This window comes from Macrosteles quadrilineatus, unplaced genomic scaffold (assembly GCF_028750875.1).
Source record: "Macrosteles quadrilineatus isolate MER2022 unplaced genomic scaffold, UCM_ALF_1.0 Scaffold_19__1_contigs__length_3004403, whole genome shotgun sequence".
Classification (NCBI taxonomy): domain Eukaryota; kingdom Metazoa; phylum Arthropoda; class Insecta; order Hemiptera; family Cicadellidae; genus Macrosteles; species Macrosteles quadrilineatus.
The window spans coordinates 1,814,139-1,831,127 of NW_026542612.1; the positions used below are offsets into that span (position 1 = coordinate 1,814,139).

The 16,989-nt window shown below is 34.1% G+C and overlaps 1 protein-coding gene across 1 annotated transcript in view; it reads right to left on the reverse strand.

The window, feature by feature from the left end:
• Positions 1 to 1,967: 1,967 nt before the first annotated feature.
• LOC129005290 (nicotinamide/nicotinic acid mononucleotide adenylyltransferase 1-like) overlaps positions 1,968 to 16,989 on the reverse strand; it is a 30,619-nt gene continuing 15,597 nt past the window's right edge. Inside the window, exons 4-6 of the mRNA XM_054434140.1 lie at positions 10,687 to 10,788; positions 9,982 to 10,136; positions 1,968 to 2,498 (exon numbers count right to left, since the gene is read on the reverse strand). Of these exons, the coding sequence (XP_054290115.1) occupies positions 2,183 to 2,498; positions 9,982 to 10,136; positions 10,687 to 10,788 (573 nt within the window). The 3' untranslated portion in view covers positions 1,968 to 2,182. The remainder of the gene's footprint in view (positions 2,499 to 9,981; positions 10,137 to 10,686; positions 10,789 to 16,989) is intronic.

Sequence of the window (16,989 nt, forward strand, 5' to 3'; positions counted from 1 at the left end):
TTCTGAGCTAAACACAAAAACGGCCCTAACTTAAAAAACGGCCCTCGTACTTAATCACTTTACAACTTACATTACTAAAATAGGGGTACTCTGTTTCATTCACGGATATCGGCATTCAATAAGTATCAATATAATAAGTTCGGTTCAATAAGTATTATTATTTATATTTCTGACATTTTAAAAGAGTACTAAGTGAAGTTGGCTATCTCTTCCTTGTTAGTTTTAAAATATCACGTTCTAAAAATTATGCATTATGAATCTGATATCAAAGTTAGATTAGGTTTGACTTTGAGCTACAAACTGCATGCTATATAGCTAATCTAACAAAAAATTATGTGGTTAGTGGTTTGAAACATCTACATATAAAAACTCTTCATGAAAAAATTGCTTATTTTGTGTCTACCACTTTCAATTTATGTGAGGCTCAAAATAATCTTTAATTTTTGGAATGGAATGATAATACTTACAATATTGTTCTTATCTATTGTCAACCTGTTGTTAGAAAACTTCTTTAACTCAATTAATTGCAACAATGTTTCATTAAAGTTTAGAAACAAATCACAACTGTAACAAGAAGAGGTTTTGTTGGGATCAAACAACCGATTTAAAGGCAAGCACTTAGGAATCAAAATATAACCTAAAATAAAACTGTTATGTAATTCACAAAGAAGAACCTTTTCCATTAAATATGGTACCGTAGTAAATAAATTCATCAACCAAAAAATTAATATGGATTAAAATTTTTTTGAGTATTCTATATGTTATTTAACCTAGTACAAAGCAACAACTAAAAGCTTTTACACAATTAAACATTAATTATCACACTAAACATTTGTCGGCTGGGGAGGAGGAGGCATGCTTTTCACGCTCTAGGGACTAATGGTTGTATACTTACCAACAACACACGTAGCAATGCAAGTGGAAATATGTATGCAAAAAACTATAAAATGAAAATGTATAAACTGCCTTTCAAAAACATACATAGAACATAGATTATATACTTTAAAAGCTGAGATATAAAGTATTTGTTAAAGGATACAAGATATTAGTTGACAGAACAATAAGATTAAGATTTAAGATACTTCATTAGGAAAAGTGATTAATCTACTCTACAATGACGTATTGTAGTTTAAGGTAAAATTGGCACATAATTGGCACAGAATTAATCCTAAATGAATACTGATCCGCCACAATGAACAATGAATCAATGATCAGCACATGGAATCAATTAATTATTTCTTCTAAAATACAACCACAGACTATAGAGTAACGTTACTCTATGATACAACTATCTAACGAACAAATGAAACTACTATTAAAACAATTAATATCAACAAGAAACTCAAAGTGAAACTAAACTACGGTAATTATTCGTGAAGGGACAGTATGATTGTCAAAGATTTAATGATTCTAGTGGCGAAAAATATCACTAATGAGTTTGTTTGTGCAAAAACTATATTATTTAATGATGATAGAAGGTGAAATAGGTTTGAATATGACTACTATAACAGAACAAAGACCTAAGATTAGGTCTCTATTCTGTGCTACCATATTAGTTCATCTATGCTAACTCTAAAATAAAATTTAAAAAACTTTGATTAAAAATCATTTTTAGAAGTTTTTAGCAATTTGGGTTTTAGGAGGTTACCGTAATTAAATCATGTGTATTTAGTATTTACTATCAATAGGTAGGTATATTTACAAAAGTAAATCTGTTAGAATGAGAGAGAGGAATAGGATAGTTGGTTAAGATTTAGGTTTTATCAGTATGTTTAACTTTTACCTATACACGTGTTAATATAAAAAAAACTTGTTGGGATTAACTTAAATTTAATTTTAAATAATAATCAAAGATCTCTTAAGACACGTGTTACACAACCTATTTTTCCCATTAATTTTAGAAAATAACGCTGTTATATATTATGATGTAGTATATAAAATAATAGCGACCTATTTACTTATTGATAAAGTAATTGTGTTAAGTCTGTTTGTGAAGGATCGACTCTGAACACCATTGAACTCACAACCTTGAAATGTAAAGAGTGTTTGAAGTTGATTCAAACACATAAATAGTATGAACCAGGAACTCAAACAATAATAAATCTATTGCCAAGCAGAGATTCTACAAGAAATAATATGAATTCATAATGGGAGCATTTCTTTTCCGACATCACAGAAATTATTAAACAGTTGTCTCCTTATCGCTAATGACTTGAATGGTTCCATCCTCCGTTATTTGGATTTCCACTTTGGGTAAATCATCCAAGTCGTCAACAGGGTCTTGGAACCTCACCTTCCCCCTCCCCACCTCCTCCGTGACCTTGACGGGACCACCGGGCCTCGGAAGAGACCGTCTCGCGTTCTCTTGGTTGTGGTCAGAGACGTAATTACCAGAGTTGTCCGGGACATCGATCATGTTGGTCGGAGTCATCACCACATCACTGGGCGAAGGGGTCAGGAATATACTCGCAGGGTTGTCAGGATACAGCTCATACTTACTGTCCAGGCAGCGTGGGGAAACAAATTGATTAGATGTGTTTTAATTACTATATCATTGACTTTTGTATACTGAAAAAGACGTTTCATAAACATGGACCAGCTGTAGCCAATTTCTTAAACAAATAGAATATAGTCAAAGAGCCACTGCACAGGGAAATAAGGTACAGAGAACACATTCAATGGTGCACTTAAGTGGTGACTACAACTAGCCGCTGGTGTCTTAGGCAAGGTCCAACACCATCAATTCCTAACCCCCCTCGTCATCATGGACTATAGCGCTCACGCTGGAGGAAGACCCTGTGTGATAGAAACTCATTCGAGTCCTTGCCGCTCAGGCTCTTCCTTGTTTGTACCTGCACACAAACATACTAGAGCAGAAAGCACTCAAGTTTTCTCTGCACCTTACTCCTCTGTGGCCACTTACAGTGTTGCTGTCAAAATTTGATTTTCCCATTTACTTTTTGGTGGTTTTGTGAAATAAATATGCTTTAGTTTACAATAAGTTGTGCCTTTCAATTTGGTTTGGAGAGTAGTAATTTACAACGACACACTGTTGGTGGCTCAATTGAGTTATGTTTATTTTTAACCTAAGACTGGCTACAACTTAAACATAGAGTGAAATGTCTAGATCTATCCAGAATCCAAAGTGTGATGTTTATATTCTGGAAGTCAAGAGAAGACCCCTCAACTGGATTGAATAACAAGTAAATCAGGGGTCCTCTTTTGACCTACTGACATAGTAAACAACGGTAGACTAAAAGCCAGCGCACACAGAGACAGACAGTCATGAGAACGGACTCCTGCAGGCGGACTGAACACACACAGCCGCAGGAGTCCACAAGCAGGGGGACTATTGGACTATTGGGAAACATTGGGTGCATCCTATTTATGAAAAAAGAAAATTAATGGCGAATATCATCACCTTATCCAAGATTTAAAGGAGAACGAGGAAAATTTCAGAGGATATTTTTAATTATGCAAGAAGGAGTGTTAGGAAGTATTCTGGCAGCTGTTTTATCACCCTAATTAAAAAATAAGAATGTTGTCGTTAAGTGTAGAGACTCCAGGACTTGCCATTGGTGTCAATGTGCGGAGAAGAAACGTTTAACACCTCTATGGGCATAAAGTTCACCCAAGAGGCAATTCCAAAAAAATCTGTCCTTGAACTAAAGCGGACACCCGCAGGCGGAGTGGGTATTGTAACATTTGAGCGATTTTTAGTCTGTCCGTCTGCAAGAGTCCGTCTGTCTCTATGAGCTTAAGTGTTAAGTGTAATTGGGCTTTTACAACTAAAAACTCTAGTCACCCAACATTTGGAGCATTTTTAAGTGATTAAATTTCACAACAATATCTTTCATGAGGTTGTGTTTAGAGGAAATGTAAACAAACATAAATAAATAAATAAATTTATATATATATATATATATATACAGGGTGTCCATAAAAAACGTTTCAGGACTTTGGGAAATGATTCCTCATACTAAAAGGAAGAAAAAATTTAATGTGAAGGTACGTCCAAAAATTCATATTTACCCAGTTATCCGCCATTTTGTTTTTTATACAAAGATATTTTTATCTGTGAAGTTTTTCATTCTATGATTATGAAATTTGGTAACCATGTTAACATACACAGACCTATTATAGAAAAAATAATAAATTTATTCTGATATTTCAAAATGGCAGCTGTTTGAATTTTTATAACTTAAATAACTCAAAAACGGCTAATTTTATGAAAGAATGTCAAGAATACTTTTTTAGGATTTTTAATTCCCTATCAAACGATACCAAGATCACAAAGATCGGACAAAAGATAATTGAAATATTAAGTTTTTTGTGTAAAAATAACACAAAGTTAATCAAGGAACCCTTAATTTTACCTTATTTTTGCACAAAAACTTAACATTTCAATTATCTTTTGTCCTTTTTTTATCTTGGTATCGTTTGATAGGGAATTAAAAATGCAAAAAAAAGTATTCTTGACATTTTTTCATAAAATTAGCCGTTTTGAGTTATTCAAGTTGTAAAAATTCAAACGGCCGCCATTTTGAAATTTTCAATCGGAACAACTTATTTTTTCTATAATAGGTCTTGTGTATGTTAACATGGGTACCAAATTTCATAATCATCGAATGAAAAACTTCACAAATAAAAATATTTTTGTATAAAAAACAAAATGGCGTATAACTGGGTAAATATGGATTTTCGGACATACCTTCACATAAAACTTTTTTCTTCCTTTTAATATGAGGATTCATTTCCCAAAGTCCTGAAACGTTTTTTTATGGACACCCTGTATAGCTAGACCTACCAAATCTAGAACACTAATCAACCATTTGGAAAAATTAAATTATTATTTTTTTTAAAGTTTACTAAGATTTATTGGGGAATCTTGCATTTCAGTTTTTACCAACCTAAAGGCAGCTCCAGAATGTGCCAGATGCCAGACACGAAATATTTTATGTTCGGCGATCTAGTTGTCTTGCTATTCGCCGATTAACGTGTAGCCATCTACACACATGGGTTGTTTACCAAGCAGCTGTTCGTTTTTCGTCCATTTTGAGAATAGCAAATATTCCTTTACTTTGATGTGTGCAAAAATACTGACAATGAATGGGAAAACACAAACAAGAATGTTTGCTGCTTGCCAAAAAGGCAAACGCCTACCCACACTACTCGCCATTCGGCGAATCACTGCTCGGTGCTTGGCGAATAGCGCATGTCTGGAGCCGCCTTAAGATGCCATCAGCTGTTTTTTAAATCATCCGATGGACAAATTGGTGTCTATGGTACACAATCCATAATCACTAAGTTTGACCCTAAGGCCAAAAACTACTCCTGCTCCTGTCGATCAGTTGTTAATTTGTTTTATTAAACATTGTTGTAATAATATGCAGATGTTGTAATTAACATATTTTTGCTTGTTTACTTTTAACTGTTAATATTTTTAATATTAACTAGCTGTGTGCCCGTTCTACGTACGGGGATCTTATAGTAGTCAGTTGAATGTGACAAAAATCACACAATGTTGGGTTTTTGGACATTTGTAATTTTATTTCTTAAGTAGGTAGGCCATGTATTCTATGGAAAAGTACTGGTATCAAGGATCGTCGTCGAAAAGGTTGTTAGATGAATAAATAGGTAGGCGTACGTACCCAAGAGATGGGCTATGGGCCTATTGGCTGTATGGTTCAGCGATTGCATTACATTGTGAGTAGAAACAGAAAGTTACACATTGGAAAAGTGATTTTAGCATCATCCGTAAACCTCTGTTACAATCACCCACTGCAGTTGTGATTTTTTTACTTTACACTTTACACAATCGCCATTGAAGCGTCGTAAATGAGTGGAAACCTTGTTTGTAAGCTATTGGCGACGATCATTAAGTGTCTCAGCTATATACAACACTGATTCAAGGTCTTTTTTCTGGTTATCAAAACTCAAGAACAATTTTATACACAATGAATTTCTGGTTCCTGACCTGGATGATGCCTAGTTATTTAATTTCATTTACGGTTACACTATGATATTGCACTTGCGATTAATTAAATCCGTCATGTAAAATCGCCATTGAAGCGCCGTAAATGAGTGGAAACCTTGTTTGTAAGCTATTGGCGACAATCATTAAGTGTCTCAGTTATATACAACACTGATTCAAGGTCTTTTTTCTGGTTATCAAAACTCAAGAACAATTTTATACACAATGAATTTCTGGCTGACCTGGATGATGCCTAGTTATTTAATTTCATTTACGGTTCCACTATGATATTGCACTTGCAATTAATTGAATCCGTCATGTAAGAAAAAAGTTTTTAATCTCACTTGTTTGGGATTTGCTTTCAAAACGTGATTCGAAATGGTTGCGGTATTAGTAAACAAGATTTGTAAACATATCAGTGACAGCTAGAAAAATAATCTTGATCCGAACAGCTGTTCGTTATTTCATAGACGATTATGTGATAAAAATTGAACGAAAATTTGACAAAAACCGCACAAAACTGTATTTTTCAACGTCCGTAATTTTATTTACAAAGTAGTGAGGCCATATTTTAATCGCTAAAGACACTCTCGCCAATCCAGTGAATAAATTAAAATGACTTGGATCTTGATAGGTAGGCCTACTCTCGTTTTCATGGAGAAGATTGCGTAAAATGCCATCTTGAGTGTTACAGACAGACAGAAAGACAGACAAACAGAAATAGAGATATAACTTGTTTCTGCTTCTTTAATGTATAAAAAGTAAAAATAACCTAAAAATATATAATTCTGAGCAGTGTACGGACAAAACTCTAATTTTATTTATATAGATTCTTTTTAACTTAATCTCAGTTAAGTAATAATATACTTTTTCACCGTATAATGAAGTTTTAATAATTAATACACAATATTAAAACAAACATTAACTCGCCAATCTGGTTGATGTTGCTTAGTAATGGTATGGTAACCATACCTTCAAAATATTCATCATTCATAAGTTCAAAACATTCAATTATTGATAACTATCTTCTTTTCGGCATTAGTTCACTGTGTTTTACTGACCAATCATTTTGGTTTAAGGAATTTTTGTTTATCAGGGTGTCCACCAGGCCAACCAGAAAAAATCATGAGTAATTCATGAGTAAAAAAAAAAATCCAGGTAGTTTAGGTCGTACTTTTTATACTAAAATTTCCAACCTGTTTTGCGCCAACTCCCGCAATGCTGTTTTAGCGCTAACACAGCTCGCTATTTTAGTTATCGGAAAGAGCATTCTCAGTTAAAGAAACCAAATTTATGATTACTGTAATATTGCCTGACATAAGTATTCAATTTTTATTTATTTCTGATTAAATAATCCGAAAATTAAAAACTAATCCTTAAACCTGCAATTTATTAATAGCCTAACTTCTTAAAAATAGTGATATGTGGATACGGTACCAAAACGAATCTCTGTACAGACACCTGAAAAATAGATTCTTAATACTGATAATTTCAATTTTACCAAATTGTCTGAAGGATTACTACACCAACCCCTGTCTTTATGTACTTTCATATAGTATGTAATTTTGGAGTTGTTTTTCAAGTGGCCTACAGAAATAATGCAGAAATTACAAAAATTGCACATAGAAAATTTAAGTTTTAAACCCTTCAACACACATTAAATAAATACCACATAAAAGGTAAATGAAGATATTAAAAAAATATATAAAAATAAAACTTTCCAGAAGTGTATTTTTGGTCAAGCCAAACTCGAGGTTATGTCGTGATCATCTAACACAGTCGTAGAGACACTATCATCGTTTTCTGCGATAACTGAAAAATCCTGAATATCCCACTCAGTAACAGAAACATCACCACTGTCTTCCGTGATCGTCACGGAAACGTCATTGTCATCTCCCGCGGTCAAGGTAACGTCATCGTCGTCTCCCACGGTCACGGAAACGTCATCGTCGTTTCCTGTGGTCGCGGAAATGTCATCGTCGTCTCCCGCGGTCACGGAAACGTCATCGTCGTTTCCTGTGGTCGCGGAAATGTCATCGTCGTCTCCCGCGGTCACGGAAAAGTCATCGTCGTCTCCCGCGGTCACGGATACGCCAATGTCGTCATGCGCGATCGCGGCAAAATCACTAACAAGTCCCACGGCAGTTGGACATCATCATTGTCTTCCGCTTTCAGGGAAACGTCATTGTTGTCTCCCGCGGTCACGGAAACGTTGTCTACACCCGCTATTACGGAAACGTCATCGTCATCTCTCGCGGTCACGGTAACGTCATAGTCGTCATGCGCGATCGCGGCAAATTGAAAATTCCCGTTGAAATACGAAATTCACGCATAATTCCCGGATTTCCCGGTCGGTGGACAACCTGTTTATGTTATATAATACTGGGTTAATTTTATGGTGTGGTGAAAAAATGGTTTTGAACCTCATGCAAGCATTCTGTTTAATTTTGGTGCAAAATATTTGCTACTTTTCTGGCAAACCTAGCGCATTCATCTATTAAAGAGATGGTAGACAGGAGATACCCATCATTCTGATTTAATCTGAGTGCAAATATCAGGAAACAATTTAATCTGGTAGAAGCATTTTTATATATTACCAGTAAGTACATAATAAATATAGGATTCTTTATTTTGCTAAAAAGTAAAAAAAACAAATCCTATGTAACTTAAACATTGAACCCATTGTGACATGGATTTTTGCATTAACAACATGAAAAGCATGGGTTTTAAGCTATTTTTTATTACCTAATGTGCTGCTTAGTAAATAATTTTTGTTACATAAGCCATTAGGCCTACAGAAGAAAACTAATTAAGCATAACATGCTTTGCATAATTTCGTGTCTTCCAAAACTTATAAATTGTACTTAAATATTTGCATCTGATTGGATTGATAAGTTAGTTTATCTTAACATATTATCTAGACAAGTCCTTAAATAATATGAAATTTTCTAATACAAAAATGTCTATATAAGTTCATTACTTTAAGGCTTTCCGCAAAAATTTACTCAAAACATAGTATAATAGTTCTATATAACAAAATTAATAACAGAGCTCTAGGAAAAAACAAAAATAGTAAATTAGGAAAATAATTATTTATTCAAATAATATAAACTACAATGAAACAAACATTAAAACTTAAAAAAAATTTATGAAACAAATTTTAGAAATCATATAAATAATAACATTCAATAATAAAAAATGAATGTGCCCTAGTGTATGTCCGAACCTATCAAAATCTATTTACCTGACAACATTTTGAACACTCATATGGACATCATCTTAAACTTGTGGGAAAATTTACAATCAGATGAAGATTTATAGTCAAAGAAAAACTATACAACCAAACATGTTATTAACAACACTGGCCCTTTGGTTGTAATGAATTAGAGACTATGTTTTCAATCCCATGACATAATTGCAGAATTTTCCATGTTCCAAAACTTAAAGTGGTACAGTATATTGAAATTATTTAAATTAAGATAACAAAATTAAATCAGCATTATATCATACATTAATTAAGGAATCATATTTATAATTGTAAATTAAGAGAAATTACAGTATTTATAACTAAACAAATGTTTAAAGCTAATTTTAATGATTAGTAAGTACAAAGCCAAAAAATTAATACAATACCTAATAAAGATACCAAATACAATAATTAAATTTACCCAAGGAATGTATAAAAAAACAGAAAAATTCTTATAAAATTAACTGAGAAAGATTATGAGATTCTGTAGTAAAATATACATGAATACACATTTGACATAATTAAATGATAACATGTTAATGTCATCAAAATATTTTATTAATAAGCTCTTTTTCTTTTATTTTAATAATTTCACTTAAAAAGTTGATTCTTCATCAAATAGATACCTTTGCATAAAGTATGGCAAGGACTGGAAAATAATAAATAATTTAGCAACTACGTAATCACAGATACAGTGGTAACAGCAACAGGGGAACACTACAACATGGATTACATAGAGTAACACCCATGCTTGACTCACTTATCACAGCCGAGGTAGAGCCCATTCTTGTGGATGTACTCTATGACTGGATCACTGACCAGATACTTGATACTGTCACCACGACGCAACGCTCTCCGAATCTTGGTAGAACTGATCTCATTTGAGATCCATTCAGGCACTATGTGTATGTTTTTCTGCAGACAAACAACAGTTTATTTACCTTAAAACCTCAATATTTAGGCCATACTGTCAAATTTTATAAAACGTGTGGACACAACCAAATTGTGCTTACTTAACTAATAACTGAAAAAAATAAAACCTGTAAATAAAATGTATAAACACCCTAGAGTTGTGTATATAAATGTAGGTTTGTATAAAGATTAGATAAATTAAAAAGAATGTAAAATTAAAATATTATGTTAATATTTTTATTTAAAATGTAAATTAAATTTTTTTATAAATTTATTTATTTTTAATTCACATTTGTAACCATTACTAGTTTACTAATTTTGAACTCACAGTTCCACCAATCTGTCCCTTATAAATAATATTTTCAAACCTATTCAATACAATGTTGCATAGATTGGGAAAGCACAGACCATTCAAGACAAGGCAACGTCTTAAGAGATTACAATATTTAATACTAAAACTAACATGAAATATTAGTTTTAAAACAATGGCAACCAATGGAAAAAATAATACTTAATACATAATGGTTTCCTGTAAAATATTCCTTTTCCTCACCTGATATTTAGAGAGAAGATCTGATTCATAAACAATCTTGGAGGCATTAATATTTTCCCTTGTTATGACAACCAAACCATGTTCTCCTACTATCGTTTCAATCTGAAAGAAATTTTGAGTTATTAAAACAGTGTATTTAAGAGGGGGAAAAGGGGGTAAGGGAGGAAGTTAAAAAAATTGTAGTTGTGGTTTTTATGACATGTTTGAAAACTGTGTACGGTATAGCGCAAAATTTGTCATTAAATAAAATAATCGACAATAAATTTGTAAGAAGAATCATTAGGGAGGGTCAAAAAAATTCTTGGAAAAGTTGCTAAATTGTAAGACAAAAACAGGGTAAAAATATTAAAAATATTGGTTGTTCTCTTACGTTTGTGCATGTGCTCTAAAGTGTAAACAAAAAATTAAAAACTCATATTTTATCAGAAATTTTTAAAATTTAAAATTTTTGATTTTTAACATGTAATCATTGAGAATATCATCTACAAGACACAGAAAAGAAATTGATATTTAAATAATAGTGTTGTATGTTAATATTTTCCAGCTGCGCATCGGCTGCAAATATTGCCAAAAATCAAGAAAAACACCATTTTATACGTCTTATTTAAAATATAATAATCGATATCAAAATGTAATACCAAAAAACTGTTTGTACACATTCAGATAGTAACTTAACAAAAACAACAAACGAAGTCAGAATTGATCTTCCGGTCGCGCATAGCAATACAAATTCACTTTAGCGCGGCACTTTTGGGTCAGTGACCAGGGCGACGTCATGTGATTCCGAAGCTGAAGATTAAATTGAACAACAGGATGGTGATGATAATGTATCCCTGTGCTCACAAACCTAAAATTTACGATTTTAGTGACAGCAACCAAGAATATTTACCTAAACTTTCAAAAAGACCTATGGTAGGCAAATGAGGATGGACTTTGACAGTAAGCCTGAACCAGTGTTGGGGAAGCTACTTTTAAAATGTAGCTAGCTACAACTACTGCTACATTTCCAAAAAAGTAGCTTAGCTACAGCTACAGCTACAGTTCCGAAAAAGTAGCTAGCTACAACTACAGCTACAATGAAATGTAGCTACAGCTACAATTTTAGCTACTTTTCCATAGACGTTACGCACAATAGGTAAATGTAAAATTAATTGCAACTACATTTTTATTGAACAAACATTTAAACAAAAAATGTCAGTATTGTATCATTGACTATTAGGCCTATATACCTACAGGTATATATTATAGTCAATGATTGTGTCTAACATTACTTGGAAAACAAATTATTCCTAGATTATATTTAATTTGTTGGCATTATATACCTAACATTAAAACAACAGAACCAAATAGTTGGGTTTCCCATCATATTTAGTACTTATTTTCAAATATTGCATTATTTTTAAGCATCTTATATGTAAATTTCATTAAGTTCAAAGGACATAGGCCTACAACCAAACTATATTTTAAAAGCTCATTTTATTTCTTTAATGTAGATTCATTTATAGATGTCTTGTATAAACAATTAAGACCAATAAAACTGTAAAACGATTATTTAAAAATACTTGTTGGTGTTACAGAGCCTAAGTTAGCCTCCTGAAATTGGAGTTTTATGCCTTTCTTAACTTTTAATGTTAAAAACTACATTGTTACAACTTTTAACCATAGTGATAAGTTACTTTTTCTATGAATAACACTTTTCAATGTCAAGAAATCGTCCTTTATTGTTGTATTATGCATAGGGCAAATTGCAAATTGTGCTTCAACCTAGTTGGTACAGAAAACAGTATTCAGCAACTTATCCTGAAATCGGCTTTTAATTTAAACATGTGGAAATTTGTAAAGTAAAAATAACATATAGGCCTACTTGGCTATGTAACAAGTTGGCTATAGTAGGCTTGTTCTTGCAAGGACTAAACAGATATATTCCTAATAATTGAACTTGGAACTCGGTATTCGTCTTAAACCATAGCATAGCCTAGGAATAGTCTTATACAAGAGCTGTTAGCAGGAGCAAACTATGCTATTTTTTCAACGTAAGTTTCATGTTATATGGAGATTTTTCGTTACAATTATCATTTAGTCTAGGCATATCTTAAATCACATCAGGTAATTTCTTCTTTGTTAATTTAGTAAACCTTTGAAAAATCTTCGTAATCTAACCAAGGAAGGGCTTGTGATGATGAACTACAATCAACAGCTGAAGCAAAGGTTGATAGACCAGCTTTTTCATTATTTTAAGGTTTAGTGTTGGTTTCCATTAAAACCCAAGTTGAAACACTATCGATATAATAAAGAAACTAAATTGATTACTAATTTCCCTGTCAATCACTTGCAAGCATTCAATAACTTCTCTTGTCACCGCCCACCGGTAACGTTTAAAAGTCGTCTGCATCTAGCGATCTTATTTAGGTGAGCGAAATATCATACAGAGCAGAGCAGGTATGATGACGTCTTTGTTCATACGATCGATAGCTAAGCTAGTCTTTCGATGTGGTTAGTTGGTGCTCGATAGTTTTAGTTTGTTGTTATCGAATAAGTTATAGCAGCTTTGCATTGCATTTGCATCATACCGTACCGTACCTTTCCTGTAAATGAAAATAGCTTTTAGGAAATATAAATAAATAAATATGGAGGTCCAGGTGATAGATAATAAATCCAGTTGGTCTATCAACAAATCACGGAATACATTTAAACACTTATTTAAAATAATATTGTTTACAGTTTTTAAATTTCTGAGTGAACTGCTTGTTCACTATGTTGATCAGCTCTAGAGTTAATTTATTCAATCCAATAATTTGAACTACCCAGTTGTTTTCAAGTAAATCTTAAAAAGGTACTTACTTTAGTAAATTAAAACATAATTAACACAACTGAATTTATTGAACTCACAAATCAGACTAAACTAAAAAGTAAACAAAACATAATAATATAAACAGTCATCTGACAGATGTTATAAATAAAACATATGGACTTATTTCTTGATACATAACACTCCTCCCCCCGTTAGGTAGTCCTTCAGATATGCCGGTGGTCGACGGATACGAACAGGTCGAGGACTCATGCTCATTGAAGTGTTTTGGGAGTTTGATCTAGAGACACGTGACCGAACAGGTTGTGGACTCGTGCTCATGCTAGTGGAGTCTTGAATTAACCCAGAAACGTTGAAACCAGCATCTTCTTGATGAGGGTTAATTGAACCTTCTATACCGCTAAATGAATTGCGAGATTGTTGCATCACTGATGGTCGCATTGGTTGTACGTCTGGTGTTCTCATCATAATAGGATTGCGAACCATTGATGGTGGTTGCACTGGAGTGATATGATGTGCTTCTGGTGTTCTCATTTGAATAGGATTCTGGAGTAGTGGGTGGAATGGTGGGTTTACTGGAGATTCAGGATTATCCAAGTGTGAGTTAGTAGATGCTTTTGATGTTTCTGAGCGAGGTCTCAATTGGTCAATATGACGTCGTATTTCAATGCCTTCTTTTGTTATCAAATGGTAGCTCAGCGGCCCGGTTATTCTAGTGACTTTAGCAGGAATCCACTTTGGTCCTCGCTGATTATAGTTTCTTGCAAATACAGAGTCATTTTCTTTAAATTTCCTCTGAGGTGACTGTTGGTAATCGTGAAGCGCTTTATCCAAGATTTTCTCTTCTTTGTCACTTGAAGAATAATCTGGGTGAACTCTGTCTAAGATGGTTCTAATACGCCTTCCGAACAGCAGTTCACTCGGTGACATATTAGTAGAACAATTTGGCGTTATATGAGATGATATTAGGAACTGAGCCAGTCTTTTTTGCCAATCTCCTTGAAGTATTCGTCGCAAAGAATTTTTTGTCGTTTGGACCATCCTTTCTGCCTGACCATTCGATGACGGATGGTATGGTGCAACCACGACGTGGCGGATGCCATTGCTTTCATTAAACGATCGAAATTCTTGTGAAGTGAAAGCCGACCCGTTATCAGATACTATTGTGTCTGGAACACCATGTGTTGCGAAAAGGCTTCTGAGGACCTTTATAGTTGATCTTGAATCTGTAGAAGGCACCAAAACTACTTCTAACCATTTGCTGAAAGAATCGACAACAATCAAAAACAACTTGTTTTGGAAGGGCCCAGCGAAATCTATGTGGAGACGAGACCAGGGTTGTTTCGTTTTCTCCCAGGGAAGAACTGTTGCTCTTGGAGGGTTGTGACGACTTTGTTGACATGCTTGACAAGAATTCACTATGTTTTCTATGTCTTGATCAAGTTTTGGCCACCAGAAATAGCTTCGAGCCAACGCCTTTGTTCGAACAATGCCCTCATGTCCCATGTGTAGAAGCTTCAGAGCTTGTTGCCTGAGAGTGGATGGAATGATCACCCTAGTTCCCCAAAGTAAACATTGTTTGTATTGAGAAATTGAATTTTGATGAGAAATGAAAGGCGTAAGGTTGAGATCTGAGTTATGAGTTGGCCAACCACGTTGAGTCCATAATAGTACTTTAGATAGAAGTGGATCCTTTTCTGTTTCTTTTGCTATTATATTAGCGGTGATTGGTTTAACCTCATCGGATTCAATGTATAGCACGTCATTCAAGACTTCATTTATCTCTTGATCAACAACATTGGAGGAACATGGAAGACGACTCAAACCATCAGCATTCGGAATAGAAATCCCCGGTTTGTATACAAGATCAAAGTCATATCCATTTAAAAGGATACTCCAGCGAATCATTCGAGGTGACAGTGTGTTTGGTGTTTGTTTATCCACAGTGAAAAGACCCAGAAGTGGCTTATGATCTGTTCTAATTTCAAAACGCCTCCCATATAAGTAATTGTGGAATTTTTTAACCCCTCCAATGATGGAAAGTGCTTCCCTATCTACTTGAGCATATCTTCGTTCTGACTGACTCATTGTCCTGGAATAAAACGCAATTGGAACTTCCTTTTCCCCTCGAACCTGACTAAGCACACAACCAATACCATAAGGAGATGCATCACAAGTTAGTATAAGATGGCTGGAGGGATTGTAATGAGCCAGTATACTATCGGAAGAAAGGAGCTTCTTTGAAGCATTGAAAGCAAGTTTATGTTTTTCCTCCCACCGCCATTTAACATTTTTGTCCAATAAGCGATGTAAAGGTTCTGCAACATTGGCTTTGTTGGGTAAAAAACAGTGATAGAAATTAAGTAAACCTAAAAATGCCTGCAGTTGTTCCTTGTTAGTCGGCTCAGGAGCATCTTGAATGGATTTGACTTTGTCCGGGTTAGGACGAATTCCGTCAGAGCTCACAACAAATCCCAAGAAGTCAACTGATGTAGATAACAAAGAACACTTTTCGCTTTGGAGTGTAATCCCTGCATCTCTAAAACGAGTGAATACTTGTCTTAATGTGGTAATCAATTCGTGTATTGTTCCTGCTTTAACCAAAATATCATCAAAGTAAGGGATTACATTGTCCAAGCCCGAAAGCAAACCCTCAATAAAATGTTGAAATATAGATGGAGCTGAGCTAATACCGAATTGTAGTCTTTTTGGTTTAAAAGCACCCTTGTGTGTAATTAGTGTCTGAGCTAGTGCCGACTTCTCGTCAACAACCAGTTGTTGATAAGCTTGGGCTAAATCTAACTTAGCAAAATATTTCCCTTGGTTTAAGTTTGCTAAGAGCTGAGAGATTGGTGGAATAGGGTACAGATGATCTTGGATAGCTTTGTTTAACGTTGCCTTATAATCACCGCAAATTCGTATTTTACCATTGCTTTTTACGGAAACAACAATTGGTGTGGCCCAATCCGATACCTGAACAGGTTCTAACACTCCTTGATTAACTAACTTATTCAGCTCTTCTTCTACTGGGGCCTGCAATGCATAAGGTAAAGGGCGCGCTCTTAAGTGAATTGGGTTATAATTCTGGTCAATTTTCAGTTCGATTGGAGGTCCTTTATAGCACCCTAAAGAATTTGAAAATACATCGGAAAATTCACTTTTCAGATGTTGAACATCCAGCTGAGCTTTACTAAGAACTTCAGATTCATGACAGTTGATTGAAAGTACTCCGTTTACTTCAATGTTAAGACTTTTTAGCCAATTACGCCCCAATAAACTATTTCTATTACCTTCAGTTATGACTAACGGAAGGAAACCATTGAACTTACCGTATTTCACATAAACATTAGTCTGACCTAAAACACTTACAGGTTTACCACTGTAATCCTTGAGTTTCCAAGGAGAAGGTTGCAGTTTACAGTTTTTATGAGAAATTGTATTCCATAGTTCTCCTCCTATGATAGAAACACCTGCACCAGTATCAACTTCCATTA